General features: G+C 37.5%; 1 protein-coding gene across 1 annotated transcript in view; it reads left to right on the top strand.

The window, feature by feature from the left end:
* Positions 1-15,140, top strand: part of MORC1 (MORC family CW-type zinc finger 1) — a gene marked incomplete at its 3' end in the record, with an annotated part of 154,174 nt that overhangs the window by 64,038 nt on the left and 74,996 nt on the right. The window contains exons 13-14 of the mRNA XM_080654678.1: positions 1,360-1,503; positions 4,249-4,403. Of these exons, the coding sequence (XP_080510804.1) occupies positions 1,360-1,503; positions 4,249-4,403 (299 nt within the window). The remainder of the gene's footprint in view (positions 1-1,359; positions 1,504-4,248; positions 4,404-15,140) is intronic.

The following is a 15,140-nucleotide window of genomic DNA, read 5'->3' as shown; positions in this document are numbered from 1 at the left end:
AAGCCAGTTGGTGTGAAATCTTTATAGCAAAATGCTTTAAAAAAAAACTTTGAAGACAATCAGTATCTTAATATCGCAGAGTGACTGTGTCATATCCTGTAACACCATGTTTTGGGGTTCCTTACATAGTATTCTTTTCTGGGGGTCTAATTATTGAGTAGACACTTTTGAGGAAAAGTTTGATCCACATATATTTAACCCTATATGTACATGCATTTAAAAACACATAATTATGAACCCATATTAATAACTTCCTCAGAAAGTGTGATGTACTCATATCATATCCCATGGAAGGACTGATAGAACTTTATTGTCGTCCTTTAATGATAGATACATTTAACCAGTCCAGTAAGTATCTGATGTCAGTTGTAATAGCTGGTGGGCATGAATTTGAAAAGAAAAAGCTGTCTTTGTGGAATGAAAGGAACTGCAGGATGTGTGGAGGGGAAGAATTATATTTGCAGTCATTCTTGGGAAAAGAAAATAACATTTGCTAAGCACCTAATCTGTTCCAGGTTTATATTTAACATTATCTCTTTTAGTCTTTATGGCATTCCATGTGGCTAGAGAGGTGTTTTCTTCCATTACTTAGATGAGACAGAAAGTTGAAGTGACACATCATAGTCAGTACATGGTTGTTACAAAGACAGGCTTTTATTTTTGTATTTGAAGCCAAGGTCCATCTTTCTGGTTCTTACATCCAGGCACTTTTCATAGCTCCACACGGCCTCCTATTAGTCCAGTTGTTTCTACCACATTCTGCTTTGTCTCAATTTCCATCTTACCCTTTTAAATAGAAAAGTCATATAAAACACAGTATTGCAGGACAGAGTTAGAAAAACAGGAGCTCATAATCTGCCTACACTTGCTTTATTAACTTCCATTTACCCTTGATTTTGGAAAAAAGAAAGGTAAAGAATCTCTTTTGGCACATTCTGACCTATGTAGTATACTTGGAGGCTTGAGAACATGCTAGAAATTAGAAATCACAGCCAGTGTCAGAAATACCTGCATTTAAAAACAGTCAAGTCATCAGTTTTCAGAAGTGCTGCAATTAGGTAGTTAACATTTTACAACTATTTGGCATTTTCTAGTTCTTATTAATGAAAAATTGGCAAACTTGTTTTTGAATCCAGGAATGCTTCTGTTTGCCTGGCATGGTTGTTGGCCATTATATTTATGCAGAATACTTGGCTATGCAGGGATGCTGAGTGTACCCACTTGGTTTTGCAAAATACCTGGATATCTTATATGTAATTCCTTTGATAGTTGCCTTCTGAGTTTAATTATTCACATTTTTGTAGACTGTATATTTTCACTTAATAAAAATATTTTTAACTTTCCTAAATATAATGCTAGAGAATTAAAAACAGCAAGGACACTCTCTCTATTCTTTGGAGTGAACATGGAAAACCAGAGCCACGCTGGGATGTTCATTTACAGTAATAACCGCCTGATCAAGATGCATGAGAAAGTGGGCCCACAGTTGAAACTGAAGTCCTTGTAAGTATGCTTTGTTTTCAGAAGCAGAGGCAGGAGGAAGGAGGCTGCCGTGCGATTCTGTCTGCGGAGTTGGATGAGTGATTAAACATAATTGGAGCAGGTGTCATATCCTCTGTTCACCCTTCCTATCATTGCACAGCCATTAATCTGCCTAATTTACACCAGTGGCACTGTATGCCTACTCCAAGGAAGAAGCTCACTCTTGGAAATGTTTTCAGTGCATTTTCTGAGCAACTTGATGTTTTACCATTCTTTGCGCCATTTACTCAAATTAAGGTTTTAGTATTTTACCAAGTAAAAAGTAATGCAGGCACATTAAAGAAATTTTAGAAAAGAAAAATTCATCGTCTTACAAAGCAGCTCGTAGCCCCTTCATGTATAGGTTCCATAGTCTTACAAAGCAACTGTGTAGCCCCTTCATGTATAGGTTCTTGCCAACATGAGCATGTATTTTTAACACTGCAGCCTATTTGAATTCCAGAGTAATACAGTCTGGTGCTTGCCCAATGGTCTGAAACTCCACAAGCTGTTTTCATGAATTATGTAAAGTCTTGAAAAGAGACTATAGGGAAGCATAGAGACAGATAAGACAACCGTGACCAGTAGAATGGCTCAGGGGAAATTTTTCATCTTGCTTCCTCACCCTCAAGGAATTAGCAATTCATTCATATGTTCACTTAACAAGCACTTATATTGCAGTATCATGCGGGCCAGACATTGAACTAAGCTCTGCAGACAAGATGGTAAAGACCTACTACCACTTGCTGAGGAACTTATGGTCCAGTAAAAGGGACGAATGTATAAATATGTATTTATCATATTGTATGGAAACAGCAAGAATGATATTTTAAAACATAAATTAATTTACTGTCTTGCTTAAAACCCCAATGCATGCAGAATAGAGGTAGTTGCCGTGGTCTTCCAGTGATCTGGTCTCTGCCTGGCCCTGTAACACCCTGCCCCACCCATGCCCACCATCTCATTGCATTCCTCTCACATCACCCTGCTTGCTGTTCCTCAGACATCCTAAACTTGCTCCTGCCTTACGTCCTTGGTACTTGCCATTTCCTCTGCCTAGAGCCTTCTGTCTTTAGATGTTACTGCTGGTCCTAGCATGCCACTGAGGCACCAGCCCTAAAGTCTCCTCCACAGGAAGGTCTTATTGGACTGCCTAAGTAAAATTAGCCCCTGCCATCACTACCCTCCTCACATATCTATCACTTACGTATATTTGTATTGATTTAAGAGAGGAAGGGAGAGGGAGAGAGAGAGAGAAATATCAATGATGAGAGAGAATCATTGATTGGCTGCCTCCTGCACGCCCCACACTGGTGATCGAGCCTGCAACCTGGGCATGTGTCCTTAACCGGAATCGAATCTGCGACCCTTCAGTTCGCAGGCCAACACTCTATCCACTGAGCCAAACCAACTAGGGCTGTCTATCACATTTTACATATTACAGCACCTGCTTTATTTTCCTCAGCTCAGTTATCACCATCTGAAGTGATTTTGTACATTGATGCCTTTACTAGCATCATGCCTTGTCACCCTTCAATAGCAGAGAAACTTCATAAACAGCAACATTTTCTTTTCTACTCTATTCCTAGTTCCTGGAATAGGGCCAGGTGCTCAGCTTGAATGAATGAATGAATGAATGAATGAATATAGGCTAGAGCAGCCGTGGGCAAACTACGGCCCGTGGGCCAGATCCGGCCCATTCGGCTGTTCTATCCGGCCCGCGGAGCTGAAAGAGCGGAGGGTTCTCTTGCTCCTTTACTTTGAATTTATATTAGTTCACATAAACACTCCATCCATGCTTTTGTTCCTGCCCTCCGGTCCAGTTTAAGAACCCATTGTGGCCCTCGAGTCAAAAAGTTTGCCCACCCCTGGGCTAGAGGCAAGCATCAGGTTTAAAAGACCATCTAGGAGGGGCAATAAACCAAATCGGTCAGGCTTCCTGGAAGAAATGATGCCCTAATTTAGACTTACACAATTGAATAGTGAAGGAAAGGCTCAGTGGGAGGGGGAAGTGGTGAAAAACTTTATAGGAGAAGCCCCAAATTGGGAAAGCTTGATTTGTATGCCATTCCAAGGTTTTTGGGTAGGCCCTAAAGTGTTAGTGTCCAGATACTCTTTCCCAGAACAGGTTATGTCACTAAGTAGGATATCCTAGTTACATATATCATGAACTGCTAAAAATGTGGGGAAAAAATTGAGTTTATCCATAAGACTAACAGGCAGATGCCTGTTATTCTCAGGAATAGTCCAGCCATTATGTTTCCTTGGTAGAATTCATTGAGCATCTTTTGGGCCTTTGCAATGATGAGAAATCCAACTTGACAGATGAAATGAGGATGAAGAAAGTTACTTGTGGCCAATTTCATTAGTTTCTTGCAGCAAAGCATTCTTAGTGGTGGTTATTGCTAAGAGACCTCCTCTTTCCCCCCAACCCTGATTCCCCATGTAAGGTGATAGGTTTGGCAAAGGATGCGTATTAATTCAGTAATGATGTACTAAAGCCATTTTGTATTATGAGACCAAATATACCTGGGATCATCATAGATTTGTGTAGCAAAATACATTGTAAAATAACTTGTTAAACTTTGGCATGTTTCAGACCAAGTGAGCTAATTTATTTTTGAAAAATTAATTTAAAAATACTGGGTATATTTGCTTTTTTCCCCCTTAGCTATTTTTTTTTCTAAAATATTCTCCCAAATTTTCTGTATGTCTATATTCCCCTAGGCTTGGTGCAGGCGTCATTGGAATTGTCAATGTACCTTTGGAGATCATGGAACCATCTCATAATAAGCAGGAATTTCTCAATGTCCAAGAATATAATCATCTACTAAGAGTCATGGGACAGTTCTTGGTCCAATACTGTAAGGACACCGGCATCAGTGAGTATCAGTCATAGTAAGAGCTACTTAAAGGGTATTAACTTGCGTGATTTCTTTAAGCTGAAATGATTGTACTGATTCAGGTAACCACTATCCCAAAGCCCTGAAAGAGAGCTCCTGCATTGAAAACATGAGGGAAATGAGAAGAGAGCCAGTCTCAGAATCTTTCCCATATATTATGCAAAAAACAAAGCAGCAGATTAAAAATTGTAATTGGAGGGCAATCAGAGAGCAGTATGAAGTGGCAGCTGATCGTGGAGGAAGGAGACAGGACTTTGCTCCCAATAGGCTGAGAGACCCCCAAAGTGTGTCTCAGACTCTACTGTGTAAGAGCACACAGCCCATCTAGACCTGCGTGGTTCCTATAGCATTGTTATATGATGCCACAGAATAATCATTGTGGGCCCTGGATAATTGTAGATATGTTAAACTTTGTTTTGTGTATCTAAAAAGTCTTGAATATGTTAGTTCCAGAAAGATTTTGGTTAAAAATCACTAAAATAAATATATTTGGAAACTTAAAAAGATAAACTTCAGTTATCTGGAAAATTTGAATTATTCAGATCGCCTCACTCTCTAGAGATACTTGAACAATGAGGTGGTGTGCTGTGCATTAATTAAATCAACTTCCTGTAAGCTATGCAGACAGGGCTTCATTTATGGAAACAAATAGAAGGCTACTGTGTATTTGTTCAATGATTTGCATGAAGTATGTATAATTCATGCATATCAAAAAATTATGTCTCTACCCTTGAGAGGACTTAAAATCTTATTATTGCTCCAGTTGAGGTTGATATTTTAGAATATTTTATTTTCTTTTGTACCCACTCTGCTTGGTCCTAAAATTTTCTCATACCAGTGAAACAAGAAGTAATGCAGGAATTCAGGGTGTGGGGGAGGCGGGGAATAAAAGTGAGAATGAACTTGAGGGCACAGATTTCCTGCCAAAGCCGGATTTGCATGTGTTGGTCTAAAACCTGCACAGAGTGTTGTCTGTGGACCAGCATCACCTGATAACTTAATAGAAATGCAGAATCATAGGCATACCCTAGACCTACTAAGTTAAAATCTGTGTGTTAGCGAGATCTCAGGTGATCTGTATGCACATTAAAGCTTGAGAAGCACTGCTCTGAAAAGCACGCCATGTAATTGTTGTTTAGCATAGGCATACTTCTTTCACATGTATTTTTTCTTAGACATGTTTGAAGTTATACTAAACCTAGGAATGACCACATTATTTGACAGGGTTTGCTGAAAACTGTAGAAAGCATAAAGTGAAGGAATTAGCAAAAAAAGTGTGTGTGTGTGTGTTTGTATTTACATAGACACAGATAACAGTGTGGTTATAGCCAGAGGAAAAGGAGGGTGGGTTTGGTGGAGGTGGGCAAAGGGGGAGAAAAGGGGAGGAGAAGAGACTGCCTGTGCAGATAATGTTTTATTGAGTTGTACGCTTGAAACCTGTATGGTTTTGTGAACCAACGTCATCCCAATAAATAAATTTTTTAAATAAAAAAAAGAATATACAGAATGCAGTAAAAATCAAGCACCTACTTTCTGGTCTTTAAGTGCCAGCATGACATAGTACAGAAGGAAAATGTTAAGCATTTAAAAATTGTGTATATTTTCTCTGAAGCCTCTTTCTTGTTTTCCTCATCCTTAAAATAAGGAACTAAGTCTTCAGAAAGAGTTAGACATTAACATTTAAAGGTGACAGGGATTATTTCCATCCAGGTCATATTTACTCAGGACAGTCATGTCAGTCCTGTGGGGAAGGAGCTTTCTCGAAGCCCCTTTGCCTGGTGTGTGTGTGCCCTCCCAACAATTGTACTCTCTACTCCAGGCTATCACTTGTCAGTCTTCTCCCCTCTTACCTACTCCTTAAGTAACTCCCTGTCTATACCTTATCTACCTGATTTTCCAAAACCTTCTCAATGGATGTAATAAGATCCAAAGTAAATGTTATATTTGTATTTTAATTATTAGTTGTTAATAACATACTATTTTCCTAATCTCATAATTGCCTATGAATTGATTTCGGCTCCGGGGTATTCTCACAAAAGATGTTCCTCTAGAAGGGAGGCAGAGTGAAGAAAGGACAGTGAGCATGTGCATTTGTTCACACTCTCACAACTTCATCCCAAAAGTTCATTATCACTGAGTCAAGCAATCAAGGTCAGAATTGGTAGTCTCAGAACTGTACTGAGGAGATTGACCTTCAAGATCTTTGCCTAATGGTTCCCACAGGAATAACCAAAGCGTCATGTAATGTTTGCCTAATACTCTGAAGGCCAGTATTATAGGACACGCAATTTTAAAAATAGGGTGGGTAGGGTTTTTGCCTTATAAATAAAAGATGCAGTCTTTGTATTTGCTGTAAATCTGATCTGTTTCTATGGAAAATTTGACCCTTGTAAAAAAAATGGAATGGACAGAAAGGGCAATGGAGAAGTAATGACTTTGTGTCATTTATCCAATCTGCATTTACTTTTGGCATAGCTGATGCTAAAGGTCTAAAATATTTCCCTCGTCTCTGAGTCTGACCTCACCTCACTGTCTGATTGTATGTTTTCTGAAGTTTTATGTATCCTTATAGTAAAATAGAAATACTAATTGTCAGCTTTTTGGAGTATGGAGAGAAGAAGGGAAAGATAGAATCATCAACTGAGATTTGAGTTTGAACAGAAGCAATTACATAGAAATTCATTACTAAACTTTTCCAAAACGAGTCAGAATATGGCTGATGCACTAAAATGAAATCTACGATATAATAAGCATAAGCTTTCCCAGCAAAACTGAAAATATAGGGCCTCAGGTTGGCAAGGAGGCTAAAAATCATTCAATCCAGTCACCCCTACCTCATGCTTTATCCCATTTATGTCACCCACCTGCCCCAGGCAAGTGGCTGCAATTTTAACCCTCAGTGAGGGCCTCCCATGCAAGGAAAATTGCCACTTCTTGATGGAGCCTGAGAATGTCTACACAACTATACTAAAAAATACATTTCAGCACTGGCCGGTGTTCTCAATGGTTAGAGCATCAAAGGGCCAGCGGTTTGATTCCTGGTCAAGGAGGCATGTACCTGGGTTGGGAGCACGTACCTAGGTCAGGGTGCATGTGGAAGGCAACCAGTCAATGTGGCTCTCTCTCATTGATGTTTCTATCTCTCTCTGTCTCTCCCCCTCCCTCCCTTCCACTCTCTCTGAAAAGTCAATGGAAAAAATATCCTCAGGTGAGGATTAACCAAAACAAAACATTTTCATATTCAAGTCAAATCCATTTCTCATGTATTCTTTCATTCATTCACCTGTGCTAAGCACTGAGTGTTATAGGACTAACAAATCAGACCTGGTCCACCTTTCTGGGAATTTACAATCCCACAGAGCTAACATGATTTGACGATAAGAAGTAGGATTGGTGTGCAACAGAGAAGAATGAGTGCTGAGGAAGTCATTGATCGGCTCATAATCGCTGAAGAAGTGACATTTCCTAAAGTTAGCCAGGCCAACTTAATTCTCCTCCTTGGGGTCATAATGGTTGGCCTAAAGCCTTTTTACATGATAGCCCTCCACATATTTAAAGACAAGCTTTCTGTCTCTCTCCAGCTTTTGTTTTATCCTAATATTTCTAATTTTATTGTTCTTCTTCATTTAACATGGCATTTGATATATTCACCATTTTAACGTTATACTTTATAAAGTGTATCACCTAAAAACAAAAATTTTAGATGAAACGTGAAAAACATTGAATAAAATGGGATGATCATCTCTTTTTTATAAGAAGTTGTAATTCTGTTGATACCACATAATATAGTAACTCTCAATCAATACATTGTTGACCCTCAGCATCTTTATTACCAATTTATTTTCATTTTTTTATTTGGTTGGGGTGACATTGGTCAACATGAACATATAGGTTTCAGGTGTGGCTTTCTATGTTACAAGATCTATATATTGCACTGTGTGTCCACCACCCAAAATCAAATCTTCTCCTGTCACCTTATATTAGGACCCACTTCTCCCCCTCAATTTGAATTCTTAACTAAATTTGTAATGTGCATTCTTTTAAGCCATACTTATATGTTTCCAGTAATGCTTTTGGACCCTAGTGTAGAATCATACATTTATATTCTTACTAAGTTTTATCACCTTATTGGGCCCATCCTTTCAGGTTGTAAGGACCTTTTGAGGAATTAATGTTGACTTCTAACTAACATGCTAGTTTTCCAGCAATGTTAAGTTTGGCCACTATTTTCTCTATGATTTCATTTAAATCCAGCAAGCACTTAGCTTTCCACTGATGAACTCCACTGAGGTGGAAATGGGACACTGGGTGAGGACAGTTAACCAATTACAAATTTTCCTAATTATGCTGTCACCTAACTAATCAATTTCTCAGTTTGTGTATAATTTTATGCACGTGAAATGCAATATTAGCTAGATGAATAGTTTCTTTAAAAATAGATAATACTTTATGTTTTAGCTTGGGTTGCTATAATAAAATACTATAAACTAGTGGTTTATAAACAACATAAATTTATTTCTCATAGTTCTGGAGGCTTGAAAGTCCAAGATCAGGGTGCAAGCACAGTTGGGTCCTGGTGAGACTCTCCTTTGGTTTACAGATGGCTGATATCTTGTTGTATCCTTCGATTGTGGAAAGAGTGAGCTAGCTCTCTGTTTTATTGTGGAAAGAGTGAGCTAGCTCTCTGGCCTCCTTATGAGGCACTAATCCCATTCATGAGGGCTTCACCCTGTTGATCAAATTACCTCCCAAAGGCCCCGCTTTCAAATACCATCTCATTGAAAACTAGGTTTTAACATAAATTTGTGGGGGGCATACATTCAGTTCATAAACTCTAGCAGCTAGATATAGCTAGCTGCTCACAACAAAATTTAGTTTACCTTATGATTGTACTTTAGTGTCTGAGATCTTAGAAAGCCACTACAAAAATATTGAAATACAACATTTCTGCTAGGGATATACACTAAGTGAGAAGGCCTGTGTAAAATATTAAAAGGTGAGAGAGACTGTGAGACAAGTTTACATGAAGATATAGGCCAAAAAACAATTTGTATTTTTTATTATGTATTTTATGTATTCTACTTTATTTTTAAAATATTGTATATTTGATATATTTTGTTTTATTTTTAAATATTTCATTACGGTGTTATGGGCTAAATTGTGTCTTTCCTGAATTTATATGTTTTAAATTCATATAAATTGGAGATAGGACCTTAAAAGAGGTAATCAAGTTTACATGAGACCATTAGAGTGGGCCAAATGCAACTTGACTGGTGTTCTTATAAGAGGAAATTTGGATACAAAAAGAGACACCGCAGTGGGTGTACACAGAGAAGAGGCCATGTGAGCAAAAAGGTGGCCCCCTACAAGCCAAGGAGAGAGGCCTCACAAGAAAGCAAATCTGCAGACACCTTAATCTTAGACTTCCAATCTTCAGAACTGTGAAGAATTAAATTTCTGTTGTTTAAACCACCCAGTCTGTGGTAATTTGTTATGCAGCCCTAACAAACTCACATATGTGGGAAATTGCAAGATTAGACAGAATTAAAGAGAACATTATAATGAAACCTATAAAATCATCTTCCAACTGCAACAATTATCAAGCCCTGAGCACTTGTTTTCATCCATATTCCCAACCTGTACCCCCACAACTGGATTATTAAGGAAATTCCAGACACTATATAACTATACCTATATGAATTTTAGCATGTATTTCTAGAAGAAAAAACACTTTAAAAACATAACCATGGTATAAATATTACACCTAAAAATTAATACTTCCTTAATGTCATAAAATATCCAGTTTATTGTTTACATTTCTCATTATTTGTTGTCATAATATAATTTATAGCCAGTCTTACCCATCCCCGTATTTCCCTTTCTCTTTTTTGTTTTTCCTTGCAATTTATTTGTAGGAAAAACTGGGTTGGTTGTCTTGTGGTTTTTACAGTCTAAATTTTGCTCACTGCATTATAGGTTGTAGTTTAACAGATTCTTCCATTCTATTTATTTTTTGTACATTTGTAGAATACAGCAGCTTGATCAAATTCAGATGTGTGTGTGTGTGTGTGTGTGTGTGTGTGTGTGTTTGTTTGTTGTTGATGTTAATTCTCACCCAAGGATATTTTTCCACTGATTTTTAGAGAGAGTGGAAAGAAGAGAGGGAGGGGGGAGAGTGAGTGAGGGAGAGAGAAATATTGATGTGAGAGAGACCCATTGATAGGTTGCCTCCCGCATGCCCCCTCAGGGGTCCTTTGGTGTTCAGGCTGATGCTCTAACCATTGAGAACACTGACAAGGGTTGTTTTTTTGTGTGTTTTTTAAAAAGATGCTTCATAGGTAGTATCATGTTTTTCCATAGCGAGGCATATATTGTTTGATTGTCTCTCTTATAATTATATGAACAGTTAATGATGAATGCTCAGATCCTTTAAGAGTTCTATAACCTTATTATATTCTGTTTCTATCTTATTTCATCATTTGTTAACTCTAATATTTCTATAAAGAAAAACTTCCTTTCATCTCCCATTTGGTTATCCACATCCACCGGTGATTTTACTATTTGACAGAAGCAACTGTAGAACTCTATATGCTCAACAATTTGCATTGGATAAAAGCTTTCTGTGAGAGGAATTAGAGATAAAAACAAAATATTAAAAATGATGAAGATATTTTGCCTAACTGATTTATATGGCATAACTATGTACTGTGTTTAAAATGGTTACTTATGCCAGCTCCCTGCAAACAGCAGGATGGTTCAGGAGTTCACTGGAGTGACTTCTCTTTTAAAAAATCATGATCTTAGATTTTATCCATTTACAGTGCTATCACCTGGTAATTGAAATTAGCACTATCGACAGCACTTAAGCTTCCTTTTCTTTCTGACTGCACTTGTATTATTATTATGATAATGATATTTTCATATCTACAATGCTAAAATACCTCAGAGAACCTCATTTATATTGCAAATAAAATACTAAAAATCCTAGTGCACTTCTTTTATCTTGAATTAAATATACTTTTATTCTTTTTTAAAATTTCTTTATTGATTAAGGTATTAGATATGTGTCCTTATCCCCCCATTACCCTCCCATATCCCCCACTCATGCCTTCACCCCCCTGTTGTCTGTGTCCATTGGTTAGGCTTTATATGCATGCATACAAGTCCTTTGGTTGATCTCTCCCCCTTATCCCCACCTTCCCCTACCTTCCCTCTAGCAGTGGTTCTCAACCTTTCTAATGCCGCGACCCTTTAATACAGTTCCTCATGTTGTGGTGACCCCCAACCATAAAATTATTTTCGTTGCTACTTCATAACTGTAATGTTGCTACTGTTATGAATCATAATGTAAATATCTGTGTTTTCCAATGGTCTTAGGATCTACAGCAGCAGTTCTCAACCTGTGGGTCACGAGAACCGCTAGCAGGGTCACCTAAGACCATTGGAAAACGCAGATATTTACATTACGATTCATAACAGTAGCAAAATTACAGTTATGAAGTAGCAACGAAAATAATTTTATGGTTGGGGGTCACCACAACATGAGGAACTGTATTAAAGGGTCGTGGCATTAGAAAGGTTGAGAACCACTGCTCTAAGGTTTGACAGTCTGATCCATGTTTCTCTGTCTCTGAATCTGTTTTTGTTCATCAGTTTATGTTGTTCATTATATTCCATAAATGAGTGAGATCATGTGATATTTATCTTTCTCTGACTGGCTTATTTAACTTAGCATAATGCTCTCCAGTTCCATCCATGCTGTTGCAAATGGTAAGAACTCCTCTTTTACAGCAGCGTAGTATTCCATTGTGTAGATGTACCACAGTTTTTCAATCCACTCATCTGCTGATGGGCACTTAGGCTGTTTCTAAATCTTAGCTATGGTGAATTGTGCTGCTATGAACATAGGGGTGCATATATCCTTTCTGATTGGTGTTTCTAGTTTCTTGGGATATATTCCTAGAAGTGGGATTACTGGGTCAAATGGGAGTTCCATTTTTAGTTTTTTGAGGAAACTCCATACTGTTCTCCACAGTGGCTGCACAAGTCTGCATTCCCACTAGCAGTGCATGAGGGTTCCTTTTTCTCTGCATCCTCACCAGCACTGTGGTTTGTTGATTTGTTGGTGATAGCCATTCTGACAGATGTGAGATGGTACTGCATTATCGTTTTGATTTGCATCTCTCAGATGATTAGTGACTTTGAGCATGTTTTCATATGACTCTTGGCCTTCCTTCTGTCTTCTTTTGAAAAGTTTCTATTTAGGTCCATTGCCCATTTCTTGATTGGGTTGTTTATCTTCCTTTTGTTAAGTTGTATGAGTTCCCTGTAAATGTTGGAGATTAAACCCTTATCGGTGATAACATTGGCAAATATGTTTTCCCATGCAGTGGGCTTTCTTGTTGTTTTGTAGATGGTTTCTTTTGCTGTAAAAAAGATTTTTATTTTGATGTAGTCCCATTTCTTTATTTTCTCTTTAGTTTCCATTGCCCTAGGAGCTGTATCTGTGAAGATATTGCTTCGGTATATGTCTGAGAATTTGCTGCCTGTGGATTCCTCTAGTATTTTTATGGTTTCCTGTCTTATGTTTAAGTCCTTTATCCATTTTGAGTTTATTTTTGTGTATGGTGTAACTTGGTGGTCTAGTTTCATTAGTTTCATGCATCTGTCCAATTTTCCCAACACCATTTATTGAAGAGACTGTCTTGACTCAATTGTATTCCATGCCTCCTTTGTCGAATATCAATTGAGCATAGTTTACCAAACATTAAAGGAAGAACTAAAACCTATCCTCCTCAGACTATTTTAAAAAGTTCAAGAGGAAGGAACATTTCCAAGCTCATTCTATGAAGCCAGCATCACCCTAATACCAAAACCAGATAAAGACAACACAATGAAAGAGAATTTCAGGCCAATATCCCTCATGAATATAGATGCCAAAATCCTCAACAAAATTCTAGCAAATCGGATCCAGCAGTACATCAGAAATATCATACACCATGACCAAGTAGGATTTATCCTGGGGATGCAAGGATGGTACAATATCCGCAAATCAATAAACGTGATACATCACATAAACAAATTGAGATAAAAATCACATAGTCATATCAATTGATGCAGAAAAAGTATTTGACAAGATCCAACACCCTTTCTTGATAAAAACTCTTAGCAAGGTGAGAATAAAAGGATCATACCTAAACATAATAAAAGCCATATATGACAAACCCACAGCTAACATCATACTCAACGGGCAAAAACTAAAACCATTTCCCTTAAGAATAAGAACAAGACAGGGATGCCCACTCTCACCACTCCTGTTCGACATAGTACTGGAAATACTAGCCATTGCAATCAGACAAGAAGAAGAAATAAAAGGCATCCACATTGTAAAAGAAGAAGTAAAGCTGTCCTTATTCGCAGATGACATGATATTGCACATAGAAAACCCGAAAGACTCCATCAAAAAATTATTAGACTTAATAAATTAATTAGGCAATGTAGCAAGATACAAAATTAATGCCAAGAAATCTATGGCATTTCTATACACCAACAGTGAACTTACAGAAAGAGAGACTAAAAAAGCAATCCCATTTACCATCGCACCAAAAAAATTAAGATACCTAGGAATAAACTAAGGAGGTAAAAGACCTATACGCAGAAAACTACAGGACACTGAAAAAAGAGATAGAGGAAGACATAAACAGATGGAAGAACATACCGTGTTCATGGGTTGGTAGAATCAACATCATCAAAATGTCCATACTACCCAAAGCAATCTATAGATTCAATGCACTCCCCATTAAAATACCAATGGCATATTTCACAGACCTAGAATGAACTTTCCAAAAATTCACCTGGAATAAAAAAAGATCCTGAATAGCTGCAGCAATCCTGAGAAAGAAGAACTAATTAGGTGGGATCTCAATACCAGATATCAAGCTGTATTACAAAGCCACTGTTCTTAAAACAGCCTGGTTCTAGCACAAGAACAGACATATAGATCAATGGAATAGAATAGAGAATACATTTTTATTCTTGGTTTGACTTTTCCTTGCCATAAGCAAGACCTCAAAAATCTCTGTTAGTCTGCTTATGTCTACCTTAAGTAAAAAAGATAAATTGTATTTAATGACTGAATTTAAAACAGTGCAATCAAGATTAAATATAAGTTGTATTAACAACAGCAACAAAATCTTTGACTCTTAAGAACATTGAGTCAGTCAGTGAGCTATGTATATGTATATGTATATGTGTATATATATATATATATATGTCTGAGTAAATTTAAGAGAGTCCTGGTAGAGAGATAAACTGTGCTAACCCAGGAACTGGGGAGACATAGGTAGTTGATGAGGCAATTGCCCACAATAACACAGAACAGTCTATGAATATGCTTTAGATTAGATTATCTAATTTTGATTTCCACATTGTAGACAGAATTGGAAAAACTGGACTGTATCCAAAGGACAACAGTGACAATGACTAAATAAAATTACAACCTAAAAAGAGAAAGTAAAAGTTATTTCTTCCTGAGGGGAGACTCAGAAGAGGCCTCTCTGCTTTTTTTTTTAATTATTAAATATTTTTATTGATTTTTAATTTTTGTTAATCCTCACCTGAGGATATTTTTCCATTGATTTTTACAGAGAATAGAAGGGAGGGGGGTGAGACAGAGTGAGAGAAACATCTATGTAAGAGAGGAACCTGGGCCAGGGA

Source organism: Plecotus auritus, assembly GCF_963455305.1.
Source record: "Plecotus auritus genome assembly, chromosome: 2".
Taxonomy (NCBI): Eukaryota; Metazoa; Chordata; class Mammalia; order Chiroptera; family Vespertilionidae; genus Plecotus; species Plecotus auritus.
Note: the sequence above shows the minus strand (reverse complement) of the source record. Positions and strands in the feature narration are given on the sequence as shown.